Genomic DNA, 25362 nt, shown 5'->3' with positions numbered 1-25362 from the left:
TCCCCCCCCCCCCACTATTTATAAGGGGCGGGGCAGCAGCGGGAACTGCAACTCCCAGAATGCAGCGCGGAGCTTCCTGTTTCCGGCGAGAGGACCGGAGTGAGTGCTTAGCCCGGCAGCTCTGCGGCCGGGTTCTTTCCGCGGGACGGGTGAGGGCGCTGGGCCCCGGGCCGCGTGGGCTCGATGTGTATTGACAAGTTAGCTGGTTCCGTAGGAGCGGTAGGGTCGCCGCCAAAGAGATAGTTGTCCTCCCTACTACTAGCTATCTGTGACCGTGTGCCAGTGACTTTCTGGGTCTTTGTTGCCGGGTTTGTAATATGTGGACGATAATGTCTCCTCAGGGAACGATTGTGAGGATTAAATGAGATACGGTATGTAAAAAAAACCTGTTCCCTCTCCTGTCATGAATCTGGAGATGGGAGGTACCCTGAGGATGGCTTGGGGCCTGTTGAGCAGCCTGCCAACCTCACAACCTTTTCTAGCCTCGTCCCTACTAGCGGCCACTTTGGAAGCAATAGTGATTGTAACAAGGGCTTTTCTGGCCTCACAAGGTTATTCTACCCTCAGAATTTCTGCTTCATTTTTTGGGCACCTATATGTGCCAGGCACTGGGGCAGTAAAGGAAAAAAATTCTAGTCTCTGCTTTCAAGGTCCTCCAAGAATGGGTTAGGGGAGGGGGGAGATTGGAAAGTAGATATTTGTAACTCTGCCTTGAAGGAATGTGGGGACAACAGGAAAGGGAGAGGGAACAGATGAGGTGGTATTTTGGTTGGTCTTGGTAGGAGTTTGCTGTTTTGCTGAGAGGCCAAAGAGGAGAGGAATTACAGGCCGAGTTAGATGAGCGGAGGTGTAAAGCAGGGGAGCTTTGTTTTGAATGGAGGCTTGGTGGGGGTGGGACAGGTTTTGTTGGCAGGAAGGCCGGCAGAGGGAAGATATAAATGTTTTTGTAAGCCAGGCTGTGGAGTTTAGACTTATTCATAGAGGTGGTTTAGAGTTATTGGAGTTCCACTCAGAGGAGTAACTTGATCAGATCTGTGTTTTTACCTGAGTTGGGTGGCAGCATGGATGTTTGATAGGGAGAGGCAAGAGTCAGGGAACTTGTTATAAATCTCTTGTAATAGTTCAAGCAAGAGGTGTGAAGAAAATCAGAAATGAGGAATGTACATAAGGGAAATGGTTGGATGATCTCATTTGAACCTCACAACATTACTATTAGGTGGGCTGGTGTTTTTATGTCTACTTTAAAGATAGAGAAACTGAGGCCTAGAGAGCTGAAGTTCCGTGCTGGCCATCATAGAATGAGTAAAGAGAGGACCCCAGATTCTAGTTCTGGCTTGATGCTGCATCCTGTGCTTTTCCAGCAGTGTCACACTGAATTGTCTCTCAGCCTCTTGGTGGGGTGTGGGTGGAGTAGGATGGTGGTCTGTCCTTTAACCACAAAGGGCTCATTTCCTTTACAGGGAGAAAGAGAGAGCGTGAAAGAGAGAGGATGTCTCTCTCAGATTGGCACCTGGCGGTGAAACTGGCTGACCAGCCACTTGCCCCAAAGTCTATTCTTCGGTTGCCAGAGACAGAGCTGGGAGAATACTCACTGGGGAGCTATAGTATTTCATTTCTGAAGCAGCTCATTGCTGGCAAACTCCAGGAGTCAGTTCCAGACCCTGAGCTGATTGGTGAGTCTCTGTGAACTAGGGATGGGCTGTTCCTCTGGCCTCTTTTGGGGGAGGATACTTCTGGGATTACTAGGGTAAATTAAGAATTTGGGATTAGCTGCCTCCTAATATTAACCCTCCAGGGAAGTGAGTTTTGGGTGAAAAGAAACACAAATCAAATAATGAAGCTATTGATTGTCATTTTAGTTGTGTATTATTCTGAACTACTTTATCACAAATTCCTTAACTATGATGTTGAATTCTTTCTGTGAAAGAGCAAGAATTTGTGGTGGAATAGGGAAGGAGGAGCTGGTCAGGGAAAGCCCTCCAGTATGTGGCATTTTGAGGTTGGTCCTAAGGGATGATGAAAAGGATTTTTGTTTGGTTAGTTAGAGAGAAGGCAGTAAAAAAGGAAAGGAAGATGGCAAGGATATTCTAGGTGGAGGAAGAAGGAATTAAATATAACAACTAAATTATATTATAAAGGTAATTTGTAATAGCTAAGGGATCCAACTGGCAAAATGTGTGTTTTCAGTCATAAAAACACTGGATTCCTCTTTTTTGATTGTTGCATTTTCCCATTCATTTAAGTTGAGCAGTCTCCACAATGTAAGCTCTAGAGCTTTCTTGTACATAGATCCTGTATTTATTTTATGAGTTTGTGCTTGCTAACAATTGTTATTAATATGTATTTATTAAGTAAGACTACTTTGTAAGCCTATATCATTCTCCAGTTATTTGTCTAATCAAAATAAGGTTCCTAGGAGACAGAAACCATCTAAATGGTTTTAAGGAGCAAAGTATAAATGGACAGTTCTTTTTTTTTAGATCTGATCTACTGTGGCCGAAAGCTAAAAGATGACCAGACCCTTGACTTCTATGGTATTCAACCTGGGTCCACAGTCCATGTTCTGCGAAAGTCTTGGCCAGAGCCTGATCAGAAACCAGGTGAGTAATAGTTGGCCCTTAGTCAGACAGGCAGATCTTCAGTAGTATCAAGGGAAGAAGGGTCTGTGAGTTTTTGAGGCACAGGCCTGGGTGGATGGAACAAAGGAGTGATTTACTGAAGTGATAATAGAGGCTGTCTTTATTATCTATTGGGCTAGACCACAGTGATAAAGTGCAGGTTGGGTTTTTTTTGTGTTTGTTTTTTTTTGTTTTAAAAATATATCTTTATTGATTTCAGAGGGAGGAAGGGAGAGAGAGAGAGAGATAGAAACATCAGTGATGAGAGAGGGTCATTGATTGGCTGGCTCCTGCACGCCCCCAGTTAGGGATCAAGCCTGCAACCTGGGCATGTGCCCTGACCAGGAACTGAACCATGATCTCCTGGATCCTAGGTTGATGCTTAACCACTGAGCCACACCCAGCTGGGCCAAAGTGCAGTTTTGATCTTGTGGCCAACACCACTAACAAATGGGGATTTCTCTACTTTTTAAGTTCATTATCCACTGTTTTAATGGGGTGGGAAGTATGTGTCTATTTAAACTCCTTTAGGTTAACACTTTATTTCTCAGTGAACTTTGTATCTTTTTGTTATTGTTCATGTGAGAAAATAGCTGGGGCCCTGGTTGGGTAGTTCAGTTGGTTAGAGTGTTGTCCCAGTATGTCAGGGTTACGGTTTCAATCCCTGGTCAGGGCACATACAAGAATCAACCAAGGAATACATAAATACGTGGAACAACAAATCGATGTTTCTCTTCCCCTCAAATCAATAAATAAAAAAGAAAAGCCTGGCTGGGCGTGGCTCAGCGGTTGAACATCGACCTAGGATCCAGGTGATCAGGGTTTGATTCCTGGTCAGGGCACATGCCCGGGTTGCAGGCTCGATCATTGATGTTTCTCTCTCTCTCTCCCTCTCCTTTCCTCTCTCTGAAATCAATAAAGATATATTAAAAAAAAAAAAAAAAAAAGCTGGGGACTCCTTGCATTCCTCTAATGCAGCTACTTTCAACCAGTGTGCCACAAGAATTTTTAAAATATGCAGTACCTGACTATTTAGTTAGGGGCACTGACCTATTTTCCCTTAGATTGTGAAATAAGAAAAATGACAACAGCCAACACAACAGCCATCTGGTGTGAATGAATCACAATTACACAGGGGTGGGCAAAAGTAGGTTTACAGTTGTTCATGTGGAAAAATCTATAATGCAAGAATAAATAATAAGACAAAAAGTAAACTGTTTTGTGTACTCACAACTGCAAACCTACTTTTGCCCATCCCTTTGCCTTTTTTTGTGTGTGTGTCAGATCAGCAAAAAATATAGTATATTTTTTGGTGTGCTGCAGAATTTTAGGAATTAGTTTATGTGTGCCATGAGATGAAAAGGGTTGAAAATCGCTGCTCCAATGCCGTAGTTTGTTCTCCTGTAGCCAATCTTCCAGCAAACTGCCTCAGGCAGTGACTTGTTCAGTCAGCTCACTTCTTCCTGCTATAGTGGTAATTTATTTTTCTGAAACTTGAAAATATTCGAGCAGTATTTAATAGCTCCTGGAGAAAACATACAAAACCTCTAATGCCTTTTGGATTTATTAATAAAAGGTGCTACTTGGAATTTATAATTTAAATTTTACATCTGTGTTTTAAAAGCTAATCTATATAAACTGTTAAACTGACAGTTTGACATTTTTATAATGTTCATGATTGCTATGACTGGTTATCAGCTTGAAATTTACCCTCTTTTCAATTCCACACATAAAGGAGAAAGATATTTTGTACACTGATGGGAGGTGAGAAAGAGAAAGGCAGTCTTCGATATCCAGAGGTTGGCCTGGCCCTCAGCTAGGCCTTGGAACATTAACCATTTCATAGATCACCAACATTTACAAGGCCACTCAGAGACTAGTGGATCAAGACAAAAACAAGAGCCCTCTCATTTACCTGAACATTGTCCCACCACAAAATCACAAAATATCCCTCTGTTGTGGCTATTATGAGTGACTGCTGCTTCTTTCCAAGTATACTTTTTGCCTTGCTCTAGTTTTCCTTCTAGGTAAGAATTATTAAGACACCCAATCATAAAATCACCCCCACTTCTTGACAGCATCCAGTCCAAAGCAAAATCCTACTTCCTAAATATTCCCCCCAAATCACCCAGCCAAAGCCCAAATCCTCTAATAAGTCCTTTCTAACATCCTCTTATTGAGATGGAATAAGAGGAATCCAGGAATCCAGGTGTGCATTCTCTTCTGTAAGGAGTAGTAAGTTCAACTTGTGTAACTGCAAGGGAGCCCCTGTGGTCTTTGGCTTGAGGATATTGACAGAAGGAAAGTAGCATTTGTTGCTTCTTCCAGCCAGATTGTGTCTCCTTGATATCTCATTTCATAATTACAGTGGCCCTGCAGGATAGATAACAAAATTAGCATTTTATAGATGAGGAAAAAGAGGATTAGAAAGGTATTTATTCAAGGTCACCTACTTAGAAAATGAATGCAAGAGCTGGGATGTGAATGCAGATTTTTCTGGCTTCAAGAGGCCATGCGTTTTTTACTGGGCTGGCTGCCTTCTACTTTCAAAAAGTGAGATTAGCTCAGAGATGTCATAGAGACAACCATGACTCTTAACTGATTATTGGTTTAAAATAGTAAGAGTTCTTTTTCTCCCCCCTTCCGCCTGGAGATTTATTTTGGAAACAAATGGACTTTTTATTAGAAGGTAAAAAACTTTTAGACCTGGAAAGAAACTGTTTTGTGACAGCATTTTAGAGTTTTAAAAATATTTTATCTTGAGTGCTCTTCCAAAAGGAAGCACATTTCTTTGTCTCCCACTAGATTAGCACCTGTAGGAGGAGAATCTGTCAGACCTTCCCTTCCCACCTGGATCCCTTTGGTGGTTCTCCATGGAGGCTTACAAATACTTTCAGGATCTCTGTGAGCCTCCTATTTGAGCAGGAATGTGTACCCCAAGTTCCACCCACAAGAGACTTGCTGTTCCTTCAGAGCATCTCATTTTATTCCTTTATGCCTTTACACATGTTCTTGCTTAAACCTGGACTACCTTCTCTTCCTAGTAAACATCAGCTCTACCTTAAATACCTTCTCAAATGGCCTGTCCTGGAAGACAGCTCTGTGTCCTAGCTGTCCCTCTTAGTAATGGCTATCTGCCTCCTGTTCCTAGTGCTGGCGTCCGCATCTCTGCTGAGGTCCTCAGCGTGGTATTTTGTAGTAGTGTGGTTTTTGTTTGATGTAGTCTTGTTTCTCCTGTTGTCCTAAGAGTTCCTTGATGTCAAGAACTCTTTATTTTTTACGTTCTTGTGCCAGTGCCTAAAACCAAGCATGCTTAGTATATGTTTGTTGAATGAATAAATTAGGTAATTTACTTAAGATGAATATTTTTTGGGAGAGATAGTCCTCACAATTAGAACTATAGGTAAGGATGTGGTGGTTCCACATGGAACCACAGGGATGCCATTCACTTTTTTTGGGCAATGGTGCCCCTGGAGTTGGGCAGTACACAGTCTACACAATCATTAGTAGTTATCCTAGGTGAAGGTAACCACACTTTTAAAAGTGTGACCCAAGGTCCAGCCAGTGTGGCTCAGTGGTTGAGTGTTGACCAATGAACCAGGAGGTCACAGTTTGATTCCCAGTCAGGGCACATGCCTGGATTGTGGGCTCGATCCCCAGTAGGGGGCGCACAGAAGGCAGCTGATCAATGATTCTCTCTCATCATTGATGTTTCTATCTCTCTCTCTCCCTCTCCCTTCCTCTCTCTGAAATCAATAAAAACATATTTTAAAAATATTTAAAAGTGTGACCCAGGGTGAACTTCTTACTCCCCCTTCTTTTACCTACATTTCTTCACCTCTGAAATGGGCTGATGCCGTAGGTAGTAAAGCAACCAAGTAAAACTAAGACAACTGCTAAACTTTCCTATAGGTAGGAATCATAGTGTCCAAAAATCAAAAAGGAACTTTGAGTCTCAGTGAAACACTGAGTATGTGATCAGAGTTTGTTAAGAACCCTAGAAGTACAGTGTGTTTTATTGGTCTCTCTTGTGTTTTTTTAAAATTCAAAATAATATTAAGGAAGCATGAAAGAAAATATCAAAGAGAAAACAATTACCCCAGATTCTACTAAGTGCTGTTCTTCCCCTTAACCCCTCTAGCCTTGGACCACTCGCACACTGACACATTTTATGTGGTTTTACTAGAGAATGCACATTCAACTTTATGTTCTATGTTCTATTTCTCTTCACATATTGTTCAGATGGCTTGCAGCACTTACTTTAAAGCATTGTATAAAAATCTACTGAGTTACTTAGACCTTTTGAAGTGTAAGAAGTCTAGAATTCCTGCAGTGGGATGTTGATCAGAGCAGTCTCTTTCATGTGATAAGATTTCCCTCTGTGGGAACTTGACTTTGATTATCTACTGAAGATGCTTAAAAGTGCAATTTTCACATCTGTGTCATAAAAGGGTTTTCCTGAAGGGGCATTTACATTCTTAGTGGGATGATGAGGGAGGGAACCTGCAGACCAAGCTGCACCTGGACACATGCTGAAATGATATTCTGTGTCTGCCACACGAGCAGGGCCTTGGCTGTAGGGTAACTGTGTGTTTTATCCACAGAACCTGTGGACAAAGTGGCTGCCCTGCGGGAGTTCCGGGTGCTACACACCGCCTTGCACAGCAGCTCCTCCTACAGGGAGGCGGTGAGTTTGTGCTGCAGCCCCCTGCCTGAGACTCTTCCCAGGCCTGTAAGAGAGAGTGTGAACACTGGAGAGTGGTATAGAGTGGGAGCTGGGAGCCCGTTGCCATGGCTATGAAGAGTTCCTTGAGGAGTTTTTGCCATGTCTGTGGGTCTCAGTAGAGCCCTCTCTGTCTTCCCCCAAAGAGCCTATATCAGCTAGGTATTATTGATTTCCATCTAATGATAATGATACAACCTTTCCTGATATTGGCCTCACAGAATGAATGATTACGCCGAAGGATCTGTAGATGGTTTCTGCTGGGCCTCATTCTTGGAATTTGGCTGAACTGCCTGCCCACTGCTCCTTACCTGGATTTCCTCACTGGGAGATACACTGATGTCTTTCTATAGGAGAGTTGATAAGCAAAATTAATACAGCTGCAAACTTCCCAATATATATGAATATGAAATGATAATTCTACAGAGGTTAAAAAGAACTTGGGACCTAAAGAAACCTTCATTATTGGCTTGTAACGAGAGCTTTTATTTTGGAAGCTTTAGAAGTATAGATGGGGGAAGGACTAGAGATGGAAGGTTTACTGTGATAAACCTTTTAAAATTGTTTCCCCTCCAGTAAGCCATGATCTCAGAGAAGGAAGAAGTTCATCTGTGTTTTGGGGCTGTTGTTTTATTGTGGTGGTGTATGTGTAGCACTTAGAGGGAGGAAGTACTTCAGCAGTGTGGGAATTTGCTGAGTGGATTGAGCTGGTTGGAGTACTCAGCCCTCCCCATTTCTCCTGCAGGTCTTTAAGATGCTCAGCAATAAGGAATCTTTGGATCAGATCATTGTGGCTACCCCAGGCCTCAGCAGTGATCCCATTGCTCTTGGTAAGTACAGAACTGAACTTGAGGAAATAGGAGTTGTTGGAGAAGCAGAAACCAGAAGAAGGCAATCACCCTAAAGAGATTGACCATCCTTTGAAGAATCATTGGTCTTGTGGGAGGAGGGGAAAACCAAGATGTGTTCCATATACCTAGCCCTCCAAGAGCTGTTAGCCCTTCAGAGAAATCATGGCCTAACTAACATCATAAACGAGACCATAAGGATGTCAGGTGAGGGCAGCAGTTAGCCCAAACCACAGTAATCAGGGAAGACTTCCTACATACCTTGATGGATAAGGGGAAAAGAGATTTGGGGAAAAGAGGCTGCCGTGTTGGCACACAGTATATGACTTAAGTGCAGGGAGGGTGGCAAGCAGGGAACAAGATGGGGAGCACTCATGTGCTGCTTGGTGCTTTGTTTCTTCTACTTCTTACATGGGGTGCTTTGTGGTCATGTGTCCCTGTTGAGCCAGTTGCTCTGAAGCCCAACACCTCTACTTCTGGATCTGGTTAGGTTTCAGTCTCTGAGGTGAGTCCTGTTGTCCTTAGGGGTTCTCCAGGACAAGGACCTTTTCTCTGTCTTTGCTGATCCCAACATGCTTGATACGTAAGTATACACATCTTACTAAAGAGTTGCATGTTTCTCCTCATGGTTGGGCCAGAGACTAATTGTTGCTCTGGATTCTGCTCTTGGAGCCCAGTCCCTGTATACCCTTAAGTTTACCTTCTAAATATGTCAGGAGGTGAGAACTAGCAGGAGTGCTGTGTGGGAATGACAAGACCAAGGGCAGGAACACTATTGCTTTGGAGGTGAAGCAGGGCCTGAGGCCTTGGGGCCAGGCTCAGTTTAGCTCTTTTTCAATAGCTGTGAAGGATTCTTTGTAGCATGTGAAGCTGGGAAAGGAAGCAGATGCATAGATCTTTTTTGTTTTAGAGCCGGAAGGGACAGCAGAGGTTATGTCTCTTAGTTTGCAAGTCAAGAAAACAGCTCCTTGCCCCCGCCCACGCCCCCAAGGGAAGAGTAGGGACCTGTCAAAGATAGCTCAGGGAAGTAGTGATAGAGTTGAGACCGGAGACTGACTCCTGAGCCTCCCAGGCTGTCCTGTTATGCCCAAGGGAAGGTGAGACATCTATAATGGATCCCAGGACTGAAGGCCTTGCCACTGTTGCTAGGGGCCGAGCAGAAGAGGACAGAGTGAACCGGGAGGAGGTGCTGAAGACTGAGGAATTTAAGGGCAGGCACAGGTGGCTTGATAGTTCTGAGGGCCACCCAGACTTTTGTCATGGCGAGGGTGCCCTTTTTATTCACATTTGGGCTTCTTCATGCCCCTCTTCCAGGTTGATACCTGCTCACCCAGCCCTAGTCAATGCCATTGTCCTGGTTCTGCACTCAGTGGCAGGCAGCACGCCACTACCGGGGGCGGACTCCTCTTCCCGGAGCACACCCTCCAGCTCTTACCGGGACATGCCAGGTAAGTCTCAGGAAAGTGTCATGCAGGCCCCCTCGGGAACCGGCAGTGGCCCAGGAAAATGCTTTACTCAGCAGCTATGTATAGCACTGGCAGAGGGTGTTCCTCGGGAATTCTCAGTTTGAGTCAGGGAGTGCATCTGTCCTGTAATTTTCCAAGGAGAAAGATGAAAATATGAATTTGGAGAGTATCTGAGCTGAGATTCTGGAGCTGCGCTTGTGCCTTTCTGTTCTTCCTCCTGAGATCTGTTCTCCCTCCTCCAGGTGGCTTCCTGTTTGAAGGGCTCTCTGATGATGAGGATGACTTTCACCCAGTAAGTGTCCTGGCTGCCTGTTCTTTGGGGAATGTGGTGCCAGGGATGCCCTCCTCCCTGGGACCTGGAGCCCAAGCTGTGAGGTGGTCATAGGCCTTTAGTGGCCAAGTCTATGTCATACTATTGCTTTCTGAACCTGGCAGCGGGGGGTTGAGGGGTTGTCTGGGATTGTCACAGGGCCACTTTGCTAATTTTGGGTGCCTCCCTTCTCCAGAGGGCCAGGTCCACACCCTCTAGCAGCACACCCAGCTCCCGCCCAGCCTCCCTGGGGTACAGTGGAGCTGCTGGACCCCGGCCCATCACCCAGAGTGAGCTGGCCACTGCCCTGGCCCTGGCCAGTACTCCAGAAAGCAGCTCTCACACGCCAACTCCTGGCACCCAGGTATGGAGAGAGGGCGGGAAGATGGAGGCCGGGCCCCCAGGAGAGATGCTCCCCAACAGTAGAATGGATTTGCCCTTGCTGACCCTGGTGCTAGATCTGATTTGAGCTGAACTCTGCCTGGACCCTCGCAGATTTCTCACTGTGAGACCTTCTTCTCACTTGCCTTTAGGGCTCAAACGACCAGGGTGTAGCACAGTCCTGATTGATTCCTCCTCTTAGTAGTTCAGCAGAACCTCCCCTCACATAAAGTGTGCTTCCCCATTCCTGACATCCCTGACGAGGCCCAGCCTGAAATGGCTTAAGACTCCTAGTGGTAGTTACTGCAGCTTCCAGTACTAGGGTCCAAGGCTAGGCCGGGGGCTCGATTCCATTTCTCTAGAGCGGAAAAGAATGGAGCCCTTCCTGTCCACCTAACGAGCTTTTAGGTACCTCTGTGTGGTTATTTCATGCAGGCCCCTGTTGGGAGGCAGTAGTTGAGCACCCCGGGAGCACCGTGAGGTGATGTGACAGCAGTGGGTATGTGCTGGGAGACTGAGGTGGCTCTGAGGGTGGCCTTGACTACTGGTTTGTCTCTAGGGCCATTCCTCAGGGACCTCGCCAATGTCCAGTGTCCAGTCAGGGACACCCATCACCAATGATCTCTTCAGCCAAGCCCTACAGCATGCCCTGCAGGCCTCTGGGCAGCCCAGCCTTCAGGTCAGTCTTCCCCGCTCCTGGTATCCATGCGGCTTTTCTGGTTACTTTGGATACTGAGCTTTTTTCTGCTCTCTGGAGGGCCTTCCCACTTGGCATGCTTCACTCCAGGAACAGCCCGGGCATGGCGGTGTAACAGGAAGATACTCCCAGCAGGGGCAGTCGTCCCTGTGACTTCCATTCCTGCACCCAGTGACCATGGCCTGACTCCACTGACCACCTGGCTTGGATACTTATGGCAGTTTTGGTCAATTCATTCATTCTGTGAGCATTGTCTGAGCACTGAGCATGTAAATACTGAGCCTGGACCTGGGTCCTGTACCTGGTGTAGAGATGAGCCGTCCTCATTCCTGCCACAGAGGGGCATCAGGCAGTTAGTTACTGAACTTGGGGAGTAACAGAGCAAGAAGCCCGCCCCAGGCTTGAGGTGATGGCCTAGGTCAGGCAAAACTTTTCTGAGAAAGGGGTGTTTAAGCTGATTGTCAAAGAATTAGTGAGAGGTTAGCCAGGCAGGGAAGGGGGTGTTTGGGGTGGAGGATGGTGTCCAGGCATGTGTGGAGGGACATGTGACAAACTCAGAACTACAAGGCCTGAGGCAGTTTCCTCTTGGAGAACATCCTGAGATGTGGAGCCAGAGTAAAGGAGAGCTGGCGCCTGCCTGAGTGTAAGGACCAGAGTGCCTGGGTAAGGTGATTAGGCTTGATCCAGTAATCACTAAGGAGCCGTGGGAGGTTTTAAGCAGGGAATGACACCATCTGCTCTGCTTCATGGCATGGTCACCTTAGCAGCTAAGTGGAAGACCCAAGGGATCGGGTTTTATTGCATGTCTTTGAGCACAGCTGTCTGCTTCATTCTGTTCTCTTTGCTGCTCTCAGTAAGTGTGGGGGTGAGCATCATTTCTGGAACTTGTCAGGGTCAATAAGCCAGGAAGTGGTAGAGACCGGGTTCAAGCCCTGTGGTTTTGTCTACCCCATGTGGCCCAGGTGGACAATGAGGGGAATGGGAGCAGGACCTGTGGACAGCTTGTCCTTTCCATTTCTTCATCCTCCGCAGCTAGAGGCCTGTTCACCTTGCTCTCCAGCTCAAGAGCTTTCAGTGGTTCCATCAGGCCTGCAACCTGAGTCAGAGTTGTTTTGTGCGGGTTTTTAAAAAGGCCTCCACACCTTCCCCCTCCTGCCTGCATGAATTTGCATTCCTTCCCTACTGCCTTCTCCTGCCCACAGTGTGAACACATCATTTTCCCTAAGTTGTGCACTTACCTCTTTCATGAGGTAGAGATATTAATGAAGCTTTGAAAGTACTGAAAGAAAATGTGAGTTAATTTCTTTAAACCCTTACTTTTGAGAAGACCTTCATAACTGAAAGTCAAAATCCAGGAGCCATTATATAAAGAGTAATACATTTTGAGTTTGTTAAAGTGAAAATTTATGCATAGCAATCCTAACCAAACAAATAGAAAAACAGGCAGCCCGGCCAGGCGTGGTTCAGCGGTTGAGTGTCTACCTAGGATCCAGGCGATCAGGGTTCGATTCCTGGTCAGGGCACATGCCCGGGTTGCGGGCTCGATCAATGACTCTCTCATCATTGATGTTTCTGTCTCTCTCTCTCTCCGTCTCCTTTCCTCTCTCTGCAATCAATAAAGATATGTTTTAAAAAAAAAAAAGAAAAAAGAAAAACAGGCAGAGTTGAATGCTAACATCAAATTGGGGAAAAATCTGTAACACATACCAGACAACAGGAAACCTCCCCGGTACATAGTTGTTCCAGTAAATTAGTACCAAGAACTACATAGAAAAAAGGGGAGAGGTCATGAACGGACTTCATGGAAGTACAGTACAGATGACCCCTAAGCCATGTAATTTCTCGCAGTCTCATTTCTCAGAGTTTATCCTGGAGATGTTTATGCATGAAGAAAGTGACATTTGTACAGAGTCAGTCACTGCAGTGTCGTTTATGTCTGTTTATACATATAGTAGGAGAAAGAAAGTAATCTTTTGAACTTTAGACATTGAGTAGTTTGTGCTTTTGATCCTTATGTTAAAATTTCCCCTTTTTTATTGGATAAATTTTTAATTTGTTCTCTGAATCCTCAGCCTCTCTTGTCTTATTAGAAACCCTATGTGCTATGGAACTTCAAATCAGCAGGTTCACAGTAGGAACCCTCCCTTTTCTCTCCTCTCAAAGGATAGACGTACTTGAAGTCACTGTAGGATCCCAACTAACAGCTTTTCCCTGGTCCTGTCTTTCTGCAGAGCCAGTGGCAGCCCCAGCTGCAGCAGCTGCGTGACATGGGAATTCAGGACGATGAGCTGAGCCTGCGGGCCCTGCAGGCCACTGGGGGGGACATCCAAGCAGCTCTGGAGCTCATCTTTGCCGGAGGAGCCCCATGAACTCCCTGCTCTTCCTGAACCCCCAACAAACTGCCAAGGTGGCTGCCTGTGGGAGGCACTCCTGGAGGTGCCCCATCTCTCCTCTCCTCAATACACCTGATGGTTGACCTTCGCTTTGTCCAGTGCTTAGCCATTCTTGCTGATCCATGCTGGTGGAGGCAGTGGGGCAAGCATGGTGTGTAGATCTTGATGTTGTGATATCATGGAGTACGGCTGGCCCCTGCTTCTGGGCCCTGGGTGGGCAATTTTAGTCCCATGTCTTGGGATGCTGTGCGATGCCCACATTCTCTTTCTGGAGAAGTTTTCCGTGATAGTCCCCAGACTCTTTGGTACTCTGGGATGCAGCATCCTCAGGATGTGCCTAAGGCTGGAGCAAGGCTGCTGCCCAGTCTCCAGAGTGTCTGCTGTGTTACTGCTATCGCCAGAAAAGGTTTGTGCTTCTGAGATGACGACAGTTTCAGCAGGGGCCAGGTGCACTTTCAGAGGAGCAGGTAGGGGCAGCTTAACCTCCACAGTAATTCCTCTCCTAGAGGCTTCCAAAAGATTCCTTGTCCCTCCCCCAGCCTAGTCTCACCAGGCATTCTTTGACGCTATTCTCTAGTGATGCCAGAATCCAGGCCTAAGCTGTGCCAGGAGGCAAGGCCCTCTTCTCTGTCCTGAAGGCATAAATACAAGAGCAGTTAAATAACAGTATTAAACAGCACCACCAACAGGCACAGGTCTCAGGTTTCATATTGAAGAGAGGGCACCAACACTGAGGTGCTGTTCCATCTGTCCGAGCTTTCCCCTTGGCACGGCATTCCTTGCTGCACTCCAGACATGTCCAAGTGGAAAGAGTGGGTTTCATGTGCTTTGACTACTTTGTCAGGAGAAAAATTCTTCCCGTCAGATTGTGTTTCAGTAGGAAGTTACTCAGAGGTCTGCCCTTGCCCTGTGCCTTTGGCAGGTGTTTGTTCCATTCATAGCATCACAGTCATGGTCATTGACTTCTGCTTGTCACCTGGGACAAAAGGTTTGCCACTTATAAGGACTGCTTCCTCTGCCCTTTGTTTCCCAGCCTTTACCCCTTTCTGCCCCGAGGGAGCACACAGGGCAAGCCTGTTCCCTCTGCTTCACTAGCACTGCTTCAGTTAAGGAGACTGTGATTCACTTGCTCCTTGACCTCCAGTTTTGGTCCCCTCAGAACAGCATATCCTGTTCTCTCTGGATGACCTCCAGCTTATCAGTGATACTCCTAAAGGGAGATACTCAGGAGGACCCACTATTCCAGAAATAGCCTGAACAGCACAGTGTGCTTTCCTTTCTCCAGAAAATGTGAAGTCTCTCCACATTTCCCTCAATCCTAGAATTAATGTTGAGAGGTGTTTGCATTGGCTGAGAAGACAGACTGAACTCACCAAGGGCCAAGCCCGTTTGTGCCTCAGTGGGCTGTCTAGAGCCCAACAACCTCTTGTGGTTGGGACAAAGACCAGGAAACCCTGTCTTTGAACCCAATATCTCTGGCTTGTTTGTGGTAGAAATGGGCCAGTTCCATCCTCATGGGCTTGCCTTAGCCAAATGGGGCTGACACAGCCCTTCTTGTCCCCCTAGAGGTGGTTTCCTTTCTGCCACATCTCGCCCGCTGCTCCCAGGGACTGCCTTCAAAGACACTGGAGCTCAGTAACTTCCTGCCTTTTATGCTGTGGAACATTTGAGTAACCCTGCCCTATCCTTGGGACCAACCTCCAAATACCAGTTATACTGCTTCCCAGAATTGAGCCATCCCCACAATTTCTCTTTCCCTTCTTTGTCAGCTCTTTCCTCCAGGGTTTTGGCAAGTTGGCATTGCTTCCTGTGGCAGGAAGCATTACGTATGTATTACATATGGTTAGCCTGATAAGTGCCTCTACTGAGCCTGGGTTTTCCATGCGCCAAGGACTCCTTCCTTACTATTGTCCCCTTCACCCTTTCAACAAACATTCAGCCTCTATTTTGTGCCAAGTGAAAAAGGATCATCTGATCCTTGCTCTCCCAGAAGCAGGTCATTGGTAAGAGAGACAAAGTTTATGCTAACATCTGATGAGACCCGGGCCAGGCTGGTCCAGCAGGCATGGGACTCGTAGATAGGGGAGCTAACTTGGGTTAGGGTTAGGGGCTGTGTGTGTGAGGGAGAGTTTCTTGGAGAAAGCGACATCTAAGCTGAGACCTGAAGGGTGAGGAGGAATTGAGCAGGAAGGTGTACATGCTGAGGTGGGCTGGATGTGGGGAGAACACAGCTCCTGTAGCCCTGTGTGTGAGGGTGGGTTGTGAAGTAGAGATCATTTTAAGCCATGCAAGGAGTTTGGACTTACCCTAAGGACAGTGGGGAGTCACAAGACAATTTGAGAGAGTCAGGTTTGCATGTTAGAAAGGATATTGGTTGCTGTGTGTGAACAGATGGGGAGTGGGCCAAGCTTGAGGGAGGGGGACCAGTGGGGAAGTTGTGGTCCACTTAGAACTGATGGTGGGCTGACCTGGCAGTTGGGGAGGAGAGGAGAGTTGTGGGTGGGAAGAGACTAGGAATTGGTAATACCACATCTTGAGAAAGCTAAGTAGTATTACTATCTCTACTTGTTGGATTGGAAGGGACACTGAGGTTAAGAGGTAAGATCATCTGTCCATAATCTCATGGTTAGGCAGTGGACAAGTTGTCCTTAGAAACTCAGGTCTGCCTTATACCAAAGCTGGCATCCTTCCCACTGCAGCCTGTGGCTTCTGAGTGTGGAGGAGTAGGAGATGGTGCAGGGTCTGATCAGGCTGAGAATCTTGGGTTTAGTCTTGAGGGCAAAGAGCACCCTGTGGATGGCTTTAGGCAGGGCAGTGGGGGACCAGAAGTGTGTATGAGACAATCTGACAGCTGCGTGGAGGCTGGATTTGTGGAAAGTAAGGCTGGGATTGGGAGACCAGCTAGGAGGCTTGCTGCCACCAGATGGAACATGGTAGAGCCTGAACTAGAGCTGTAGCAGGGGGAGCTGGGATGAGAAGAGGAATGTGAGACGTGAAAGACAGACTGGGTGGAAGGAGAGGGAGGAGGCAGGATGTGAATGTGTAGATGGGTGGTGCAACAAGAACAAGGGACCGGGGTTAGAATTTGGAATGCAAGTCCAGTTTTGGACATGTTGAGCTTGAGGTGCTATGGGACAGCCATGTGGGATGTCATAGACAGTTGGATGTTTCTAGGGAGGAGATAATGATCAGGAAGTTTTAAGTTGAAGATTGGGCCTGTGTCATGTGAGAAGAGAATTCAGCTTTTCAGGCAAAGGGAGAAGGCGCACCCACTTTATAGGAAATGGTGACTGATGGACATGGAACATGTAAGGGAGTGGGATCTGCTGCTTCTGGAAAGGCAAGAGCAGGAGTCATTTGAGCTGATGAAGTGGAAGGATCTGGACAGAGAAGGCTTGTTCAGTGGTGTGAGACCACAGAGAAACCTAGTAACAATGGCTAACCTTGGACTTGCTGACTTGAGCCATGGTGACCTTGGGGATATGCTACAGTGGAACCGGAGTCCAGTTGCAGGGGTTGAGGCCTGCACAAGTGGGGGCAGTGGAAGTAGGGAGGGCTGAGAACTCTAGTTGGTAGTCGAGGAGAGAGGGAGCTGAGAGCGAGCTTTTGTGGTTCAGCAGAGGTAAAGTTGGAATTGATCATGAGAACTTTTCTAAGAAGCTAAGGGGGGAGGGGAGAGGAAGAGACCCTGAAATAGAATATGCAAATATCCAGAGATGGGTGAATTTTCTGAACAGATCCCTTCTCCTGATATAACTCAAATTTGGCTGGGCTGGCACAGCTTGTTGGGCACATGGGCCCTGGTTCTGCTCTTCTCAGCCCCATCTGGCCTGGGCCCCAGACCAAGCTTCCAGAGCCCTACCCTGAGGTGGCCCCATTGCCTGTGCCTTGGCAGTAAATGTTTGGTGAGGATGTGTGTGGTGGGGGTTATTTAGGCCTCCCTCTATCTGTTTACCCCCTCTCGCCCTGGGCTGGGGTTAGGTCACTTTGGCTGTGCCCCTCGTTTCCCTGGACCTGTCCCTGTCTGGCTTCTGTAGGCTCTGCAGTTGCTGGTAACAGGACTCAGCTTCCTCTGCTTGAAATGCCTTCTGCAGAGACCCAGACACTGCCCTCCTCTACCTTGGCAAAAGTGGCTAACAGCATTGCAGTATAATAGTGCTCATTTATTAAGTACCCTCTGTGCCAGCCATTGAGCTAGGTGCTCACATATGCCATCTCAGTTGATCCTGAGAAGTAGATATTATCTCCATTTACAGATAAGTGCTTCCTGTTAACAGGACATGACTGTGCTGGGAAACTGGCCTTTCCAGAGCCTGGGTGGGATTGTATCAGCGCAATCCCATCAGTGTACCCACCTGGCCTTCTGCCTGGCTGGTGGTCCTGGTAGCCACTCAAAGGGGTGAAGGGTCTGCTCACCACTCATCCATCCTGGAAGTGGCAGCTTGAATCTTGGAGGGGAATCAGGCTTCTAAGTCAAACCCACTGAGGTTATGATCTCTTCCACAGACACCCTAGCCTCTTAGGGCCTCAGTTGTGTCCTGTTTGAAAATTTCCTCAATTGGGATGACCATTTTTATATCAGAGATGCCAGACACTCAGAGCTGGACTGGTGAATGTTCTAGATGACTAACAGAGTCAGGATCCTGACAACAAAGCAACCCTAACAAATGTGACAAGGACAATCTATGGTCCTGTGATGGGGACTAGAAAACCAGTTGTTCTCATGGAGGATGGTGTCTCATTTCTTCTCCTGGGTTCAGATTCAAACTCAGTCTTTCTCACCTGGTGTCCCAGAAAGCCACTACTGGATGGGAATTAGCCCAAGGATGACCCTGGGCTAAGATCAACAGAATTTAACAACCTGGTGTCTCAGCTCAATATGGCAGTGCCTTTGGAGGGATTGTAATCAGGAGGGAAGAGGTCAGCCTTTCTAGCCCTCTTACTGCTCAGTTTTTCCTCTAGCTGTTGCATTCTGATCCAATACTAGATCTTTGAAGGAAGTGGACACAAACCAGGCTGCCTAGCACCTAGGAGGGTCTCAGTAGAAGTTTGTTAAATGATTGATATCCTAGGAATCAAGCAGGATTAGAGAGAACAAGCAAAGCCCCATGAGGGACCTACTTGGAACTGGGGTTATTTATGAAAAAGTAGATTTAGAAGAGTATGGCTTCTGTGTTGAAATCCCCAAACGGCTCTATTCCAGGAATAGAGATTATACATGGTCTTTGTGGCCTTGGAGGACAGATTTAGGACTGCTGGGGGAAGGGGGTGTCTTCCTCTGGGGAGAAGGCTTTGTGTCAGAGCTAAACAAGATGGGCCAGATTGCCATGAGGGCGAGTTCATTGTCACTGGAGGTATGTAAGCAGTGGCTTCATGACCACCATAAAGGCTGCTGTAAGGGGCTCCCAGGTTGGACTGAATGACCTCTGAGAATTCTAATCTCAAGAATAGGGCTTCTTCGATCACCATATCCATGAAAGAAAGTGAATGTTTGTGGGAGACCATGTGGTTGCATGCATTTCTTTTCCTCACTCAGGTGGCCCCAGCAGGCCCAAGGATCACATCAGGGCTGGGAGGGTCTTGGGATACCTTCTATCCTGCAGGGATAGTTTTAAAGTATATTTATTTCAACCTACAAACCAGAAGGCAGTGCAGAAGATAGAAAACTTTGTGTATCTCTGGCCTAGATAAGAGATAGACCTGAAGAAGAACTGTTTTAGCTCCTCTTTCTCAGTTTGTAAATAAAGAAATGGAGGCCTGGGCAGGAGCAGGGCCTTGCTTAACTTGGGTCCGTGGCCAAGCTGGGACTTGTTTTTGGCCTCCCAGCCATATCTAGTCAGGAGACTTTGTTAGTCTAGATGGCTTCCACATGGCTCCCACGAGATCCTGCTGTGCCTCAGGCCTTGGGCCCTGAGAATGGAGGCTCTGAGATGGATTTAGGGTTGGAGGTGGGGGGGAGGGAGGAGTTTGTCTCCAGAAAGATTTGAGAGTATATACAAAGTTTATCTATCTACACTCTCTGCTAAGTTGCTGCTCTGTATGTTAGTGGCCACCAGGTGGCGCACGTGCCGCAATCTCAATGCCCTGTAGGCTGGAACGGTAGCAACTGCCCTGTAGACAAAGCCTGTGCCCTGTCACGGCTCCCACCCCCACCAGAGTTGCCGTTGGTAGTAGTAGCCAGAAGGTCTGGGTGGGCATCGAACTCTGAGGCTTTGTAGCCTGGATGGATCTAGCATGAAGGGCTGTTGTGGGCTTGGGCTCCTTATACCTCCATCCTTAACCTCCCACAGGCCTCTTGTTAGGGGTGGGTTACTCCTTTGAAGACCAAGTGTAGTCATGGAGTCAGGGCTGAGGAGGGTGTCAGAGGAAGCTTGGATAGTGGAAGAATGCTTTGAGTAGGACTCTGAAAGGCTTTGCTTGGAAGGCTGCCTCTGCTGCTTTGAGCTTGTGGACCTCAGGGATGTATGTGTCCATTTCTCTGATTTCCCAAGGAGCCTTATTGGATTTGGCTCTGCCTTAGCTGCCATACAGGGAATAGCCCATCACGGTATTTTTCTCCTAGATAGGAGTCCCCATATCATTGCTTTCTCTTGGCCTCTTCCCTGCAATCCCCCATATTTGGAGTTATGGGGAAGAGGACAGGAGTGTGCCTCCCCTTCAGACCTGTCAGCATCCACATCTGTTGCTTCCTTTGCTGGTCCATTGCCCATTGTTGTCTGGGAGTGGGGATTGTGCCCTGTCGTTGTTTAAGGCCCAGGAGCCAGCCGTGGCTGCCAATGAGGTAGGCAGGTTCCTGTCACCACCTCCTCAGGCAGGGAGGCCACACACAAACACTGGTCCTGTCCTCCCTCCACCTCATAGAGGGGTACCTGCTCTCCTCTATGCCCATAGTCTAGCTGCCCTCTCTTGTGGGTCTAGTTCTTACCTCCCCTGGCTGCCTGTAGTCAAGTAGGAGTAGGCTGCCATCTGGCCCTGGCCCTTTGCCCCTAGACTGGCTGGCTCAGGGATGCCCACTGGTGGTGAAGCAGATGCTGAGCTGGCCATGGAGGAACCCAGCCAGAGGCCTACCCTGGGACATGGGGTGGGATGGTCTTTAGCACTATCCCCTCACCCCTACCCCAGCCTGGGGGGAAAAAAATGCCTGGCATCTGCCCCAGTTTCCATCTGCTGCCTTGTTGCTTGGAAGGCTGAGCTTAGACCCTGGCCTACCCTCCTGCCCAGCACCCGGTAACCTGGGCCCTGTCCCAGTCTTTCGGAGGATCATTTGGATCCAGAATCCAGTCTAATACAGGTGGCAGCAGCAGCAAAAGGGGACATTGCATTAAGAGCATTATGATGTAGAAGGTAAGGGTATAGGCTCCAGAGACACTACTTGAGTGTTAATCTCAACCCTTCTCTAACTAACTGTGACCTTGGGGACATCACATTCCCTCTCTGTTCCCTGGTTTCCTTGTTTGCATAAGGAGCCAAATACTAGCACCCACCTCAAAAGATTCTAAAGGTGAAATAAGTTTAAAATGAGGCTAAGAAACATGCACAGAACATAGTAACCTTAGTCTTAGCTATTGCCATTAGAGTCAGAAAACCCAGGTTTCCATCTTGGCTCCACTAGCTGACCTTGAGTAGATCCCTCCTTCTCTGTGCCTCAGTTTCCTTCTCTAACATGGGGTTATGCTTTCTCACTGAGGGGGAGAATGTAGGACTACAGGGGGAATGTAGGTGGAAGTGGGTTGTGTGTTGTGAGTTGCTGTGCACATGAGTAGCGTTATCATTAATTATGAATTCTCAGTTCTTAAAGGCAGGGGCAGGCAATTTCTTAATTTGCTTATGTTTGCAGAGAGGGCAGATATGGGGCCATAAAGCTCAGCAGATGAGGCCCTAGGCCGGAAACAGTGTCAGTCTTGGAGGCTAGCCTGTGCAGCACACGCCACAGGTGTGGGTGCAGGCCTGGGGAGGGACTCTTGAATTATCCACAGCCTCCCTCTCTTTGGGGCAGTATACCTCTGGACATTATGAAGCTGTTGGCCCCACTCAGTCTACCAGGAACCTAGCCCTGTACTGTCTCTGGTGGCATCTTGATTTACCCTTTTGGCCTATTGGGGTATCTTGGGACTCTTAGGGAAGACAGAGGGGATAGCTGGAAACAAAATTTGGAATGGTAAATCAAAACTTCCTGATAACAATACTTTCCTGGATGTACATCAGGTTAGAGGGCTGGGAGCTGAGACTGGACCAGAGCAGCCTGCTTCCTGTCTTAGCTAGTGTCTCCAGTGTATAAATCAAGTCCAGCTAAGTGTGTGGGTCCTGGAGGCTCACATGCATCTTTGCTACCTCCTCCTCACCCTGTGTCCTCTCAGTGCAGTCCACCTGGGGAGAGACATCTCTTAAGCCCTGGATAAGTGGATTTCCCATCCATGGCTCCTTCAGGCACAAGCCAAGGTGGAATGTCTGGCCCTCTTTAGGCAGAGCTGATGGGAGAACTGCCTGGGCTGCTCAGGTGACTGCAGAGGGACAGGAACTGGGCCTGAACCTTGCAGGGGATCACCAGGTTGTCTTCAGTAGCTCAGCCCTATGTAGCTGGTAAGCAGAGATCCCCTAGAGCTTGTCTGACTCTTCCTCCTCACAGTGAGTCCTAAGCATTCATGATGCTCCCTCTCTTCCTGCTTGGGTAAGGGGCCTTGTTGATTATATCCCCCTGCACTCACATGGAAATTAGTTTGGATTTTCTGAGCACACACCAGCTGGCTGCGGGGAGGCAGCCCAGAAGGCTGCTGGTTTGGGAAGGGAGAGAGAGGGAAGGGAAGGGAGGGAACCAGGCCAAGATGAAAATTCCACCTTTTCACAGCAGAGCAATGATGGGGTGCTGAGTGCTTCCCACAGTTCATCACCCTCTGCCATTCACCCACCTTAGGGGGAAGCATCTTGCTCCTGCTTATAGGCTCAGAGGGAGACGTCCACTCAGGCCAACCTACCCTCTGAGAGCCACAGCCTTCAGGGTCCAAACCACTGAGCTGGCCATTAGCGAGGTTGCCTGGTAAACTTGTCTGTACCTCAGGGAGGTCATCCCCAACTTCTATGCCAAATCTTTTCATTGGCTAGAGGGAGTGAATCTGAGGCCCTGAGAGGGAACAGGACTACCTTGGATCACGGAAGACCACAAGTCTGTCTTGTCTCGGTTGCCCGGGTTTTCCCGTGGAACGGCCAGATAGGGGATGAGGAAGGTTCCCCTGGCGGTGGGCACTGCTTCCCGCTGGGGTAGCCGGAGGCGAGTAAGGCTGTGAAGGGCGGGGGAGGGGTGGGGTGGGGTCAGGCGTTTGACTCCGCCTCTTGGTGCTAGTATCAGCCAGTGCTCCGGTGCAGGCTCAGTCTCCACTGCTGGCTGCAGTCGCTCGCGGGCCGCGGGATGACACCGCCTCCGCCCGGATGCACCTCCCTCGGAGTCCTGCGCTACTGCATTCCTGGCCCGCTGCGGCTGCTACTGCTGCTGCTCTGGGCAGCGGCCGACACCCAAGGCCACCCGAGGAGCGGACCCCGAATCTCCACTGTCTGGAAAGGTAGGTGGCGCCGCGCGGCGGGTGGAGGGGGGATCCGATGCCTAGCGGGGTGGGTGCAGAGTGTGCCGGCACCGGAGGGAGTGCGTGCGCGAGGCTCTGCGGGTCTGGGCGCTCCTCTCAGAAAGCATGTGGGTCTGGATGAGTGCGCTCTGGCACACTGGAGCTGCTGGAACGCTGCGGGGAGCGGGCGGTGGGGCCGGAACCCCAGCTAAGTGGCTCCAAGTCCGCCAGGGCACAGAGGAAGGGAGCGGGCCCCTCTCTGCGCAGAGGCGCTCGTCGTCCTCCTGCTCCGGGCCTCTGTGCAAGACTCTCCAGCTGGGACCTCCACCCACGTTCTTCCTGAGCTGCGGGCTCCGCTGTCGCAAGGGGCTCAGGCTGGGCCAGAGAGGGGGGCGCGGACCCCTTGCTGCCACTGCTCCGCTCTGGCTGTGGGAACAAAGACCCCGCTGCCTGCCCCCGCCCCCGCCCAGGGCCCAGGGCCCAGGGCCCGGCCGGTAAAGGGGTGGGTACCCTGTCGTGTGCTGGGACTTGGTGCGGTGCGGAAGCTTGGGGCACCTAGGCGCTAGCTATCTCTGCAATGCCCGCACCAGCACCGGCCGATCCCCCCACCTCACCCTGGCCGCACGTGGCCGTTGTTACCAGGAATAGGCGGCAGTGTGGGGGGCACAGCGTTGGATGGGGCGCGGCCGTTGGGACCCCGGGCAGCGGATATGGGGGGGGGGCTGCAGCTTTTTGACTGTGGTGGATGTGCAAGCTTGAAGGACCGGAATCTCCCTCTGGGGTGCCTTAGTTTAAAACCCTTATAAAATGGGTCAGAAAGCCGGCTAGGTGGGGTTTGAGGCTTTAACGGTGAGGCACTGAGCTCCCCTCCCCTGCATTGCACACAAATGTTTCCCACCCGCAGGACCAAATTTGGGTTCCTTCCCCAAATTTGGCGGTGCTGCGGCTGCCAGTGATGGAGGTGGACTCAGGGTGGGGGTTGGAGAACATGCCAGGTCTGGCCCTCACAGGGCCCTTTGATGCCTGAGGCGGTTTGCAGGGATTGCCAGAGCCTGAGCATTATCTGGGGCAGGTATTCTTAGCAGAGTGAGGGAACCCCCCCCCCCCCACACACACACACAAAACCAGTGGCCTGAACTGCAGCTGCAGTGGAGAGAATGTGACTTGCCCAAGGTCACTGGGCAACGTTTGAGCTCACAGTGCAGACAAGGGCTCTGATCTGGCACAGGACCAGTGCTAGCACTGCGTTAGGGAGGGGAAATGGATTTAGGCAACTTCTTGGCCATGAAGGAGGAACTCTGGGGGCCAGCTCTGTTACCCAGCCAGAAGTGTTCCTGCAGCAGGCAGGTGGACCTCCAACCCAGGCTTCCTGAGAGGAGGATCCTCCTGGCCTTGCTGTAGTATAGGCCTAGGCCATCCCAGCATCTTTGCCTTGGGTCAGACCCTTGGCTCTCCTGGACAGCATTTGGGCCCTCCCAAGGGGATAAATGACATGTCTAAGTGTTCTAGCATCTCCCCCTGCTCCAAACCCCTGCATTCGGCTCTGCTTGCCTCCATTCCCCAAGACTTCCCAAGACCCCTCCGCCCACATATTTAAGGCACACCTATTTCTTAGCACTTAATATGTACCTCCCCATCTTGGGCACTTAGTCTTTCCACCCTGAGGCTATTTGAAGCTGCTTTCAGTTCTTTTGCCCACTTTTCAAAGCTCCCAACCCAGCTCCACCTCTCTTTCCCCTGCACACACTTCACTGTAATAGCCACTCTGGCTGTGCCCTCTGCTTGGTAATATACTAATGTCCCCTGCTGCGGTCTTTCAACCCCTCACTTGTCAACCCCTAGAACAGGCAGCCTGTAGTCTTCTTCATCAGTGCCAGGCACCCCACTGGCCAGGCTGACCCTGCCATCCGCTTGTTCCTCAGGACCACCAGCTGGTGATGGTATGCTTGGCTGACATCTGTCTTCTATTTCCTGTGGGGTGACACATGGACAGAAATGGGCTTGGGCAGGGCAAACCCAGAAGTGGGGTGAGAGGAGGATCCTCCTGGCCTTGCTGTAGTATAGGCCTAGGTTCCTGTCTACCAGTGGGTGGGGGTAGCCTGCAGGAACAACCATATCAAGGATAATGGTGGTTCTGGAGCCACTTCTCTATGAGGCATAGGTTGGGGTTTTAGTTTTAAGCCAAGACAGGTGTGGGGACTGGAACAACTATGGAGGGCTCTTCTTTGTCACTTATTTTCTGCTTCATAGACCCCTACACCCTAGGGAAAGATTAAATTAGGGAGTTCTGGGAGGGCCCCAGCCTTCACTTGTCCAAGGTTGAGACCTCTCCAGCATATTGTGTTCTGGCCCAGCAGCTCTGGGCAGGGAGA

At 49.1% G+C, this 25362-nt stretch overlaps 2 protein-coding genes across 6 annotated transcripts in view; both read left to right on the top strand.

Annotated features, from left to right (window-relative positions):
• The first annotated feature begins 49 nt into the window (after positions 1 to 49).
• Positions 50 to 13524, top strand: UBL7 (ubiquitin like 7). 5 transcript variants are annotated; one of them, XM_081136346.1, is made up of 11 exons: positions 75 to 149; positions 1461 to 1673; positions 2481 to 2600; positions 7223 to 7305; positions 8087 to 8171; positions 8715 to 8772; positions 9504 to 9637; positions 9898 to 9947; positions 10162 to 10329; positions 10906 to 11025; positions 13275 to 13524. In XM_081136346.1, the coding sequence occupies exons 2-11, from the start codon at positions 1490 to 1492 to the stop codon at positions 13410 to 13412; spliced, it is 1140 nt and encodes a 379-aa protein (XP_080992472.1). In that variant the 5' UTR covers positions 75 to 149; positions 1461 to 1489; the 3' UTR covers positions 13413 to 13524. The 5 variants fall into 5 exon arrangements, with proteins under 5 accessions (XP_080992475.1, XP_080992472.1, XP_080992471.1 ...); XM_081136345.1 differs by having other exon boundaries at positions 135 to 371; XM_081136347.1 differs by lacking the exon at positions 75 to 149 and adding an exon at positions 165 to 219.
• A 58-nt stretch (positions 13525 to 13582) lies between these two features.
• Positions 13583 to 25362, top strand: part of SEMA7A (semaphorin 7A (JohnMiltonHagen blood group)) — a 33352-nt gene continuing 21572 nt past the window's right edge. The window contains exons 1-2 of the mRNA XM_081136221.1: positions 13583 to 13587; positions 22774 to 22990. Of these exons, the coding sequence (XP_080992347.1) occupies positions 13585 to 13587; positions 22774 to 22990 (220 nt within the window). The 5' untranslated portion in view covers positions 13583 to 13584. The remainder of the gene's footprint in view (positions 13588 to 22773; positions 22991 to 25362) is intronic.

This window comes from Miniopterus schreibersii (assembly GCF_964146895.1).
Source record: "Miniopterus schreibersii genome assembly, chromosome: 1".
Classification (NCBI taxonomy): domain Eukaryota; kingdom Metazoa; phylum Chordata; class Mammalia; order Chiroptera; family Miniopteridae; genus Miniopterus; species Miniopterus schreibersii.
Note: the sequence above shows the minus strand (reverse complement) of the source record. Positions and strands in the feature narration are given on the sequence as shown.

Bases quoted from the DNA above. Each gene is read 5' to 3' on its own strand.
- UBL7 (XM_081136345.1), top strand. The intron at 2,601-7,222 runs GTGAGTAATAGT...TTTTATCCACAG, and splicing joins AGAGCCTGATCAGAAACCAG to AACCTGTGGACAAAGTGGCT. The intron at 9,948-10,161 runs GTAAGTGTCCTG...TCCCTTCTCCAG, and splicing joins ATGAGGATGACTTTCACCCA to AGGGCCAGGTCCACACCCTC.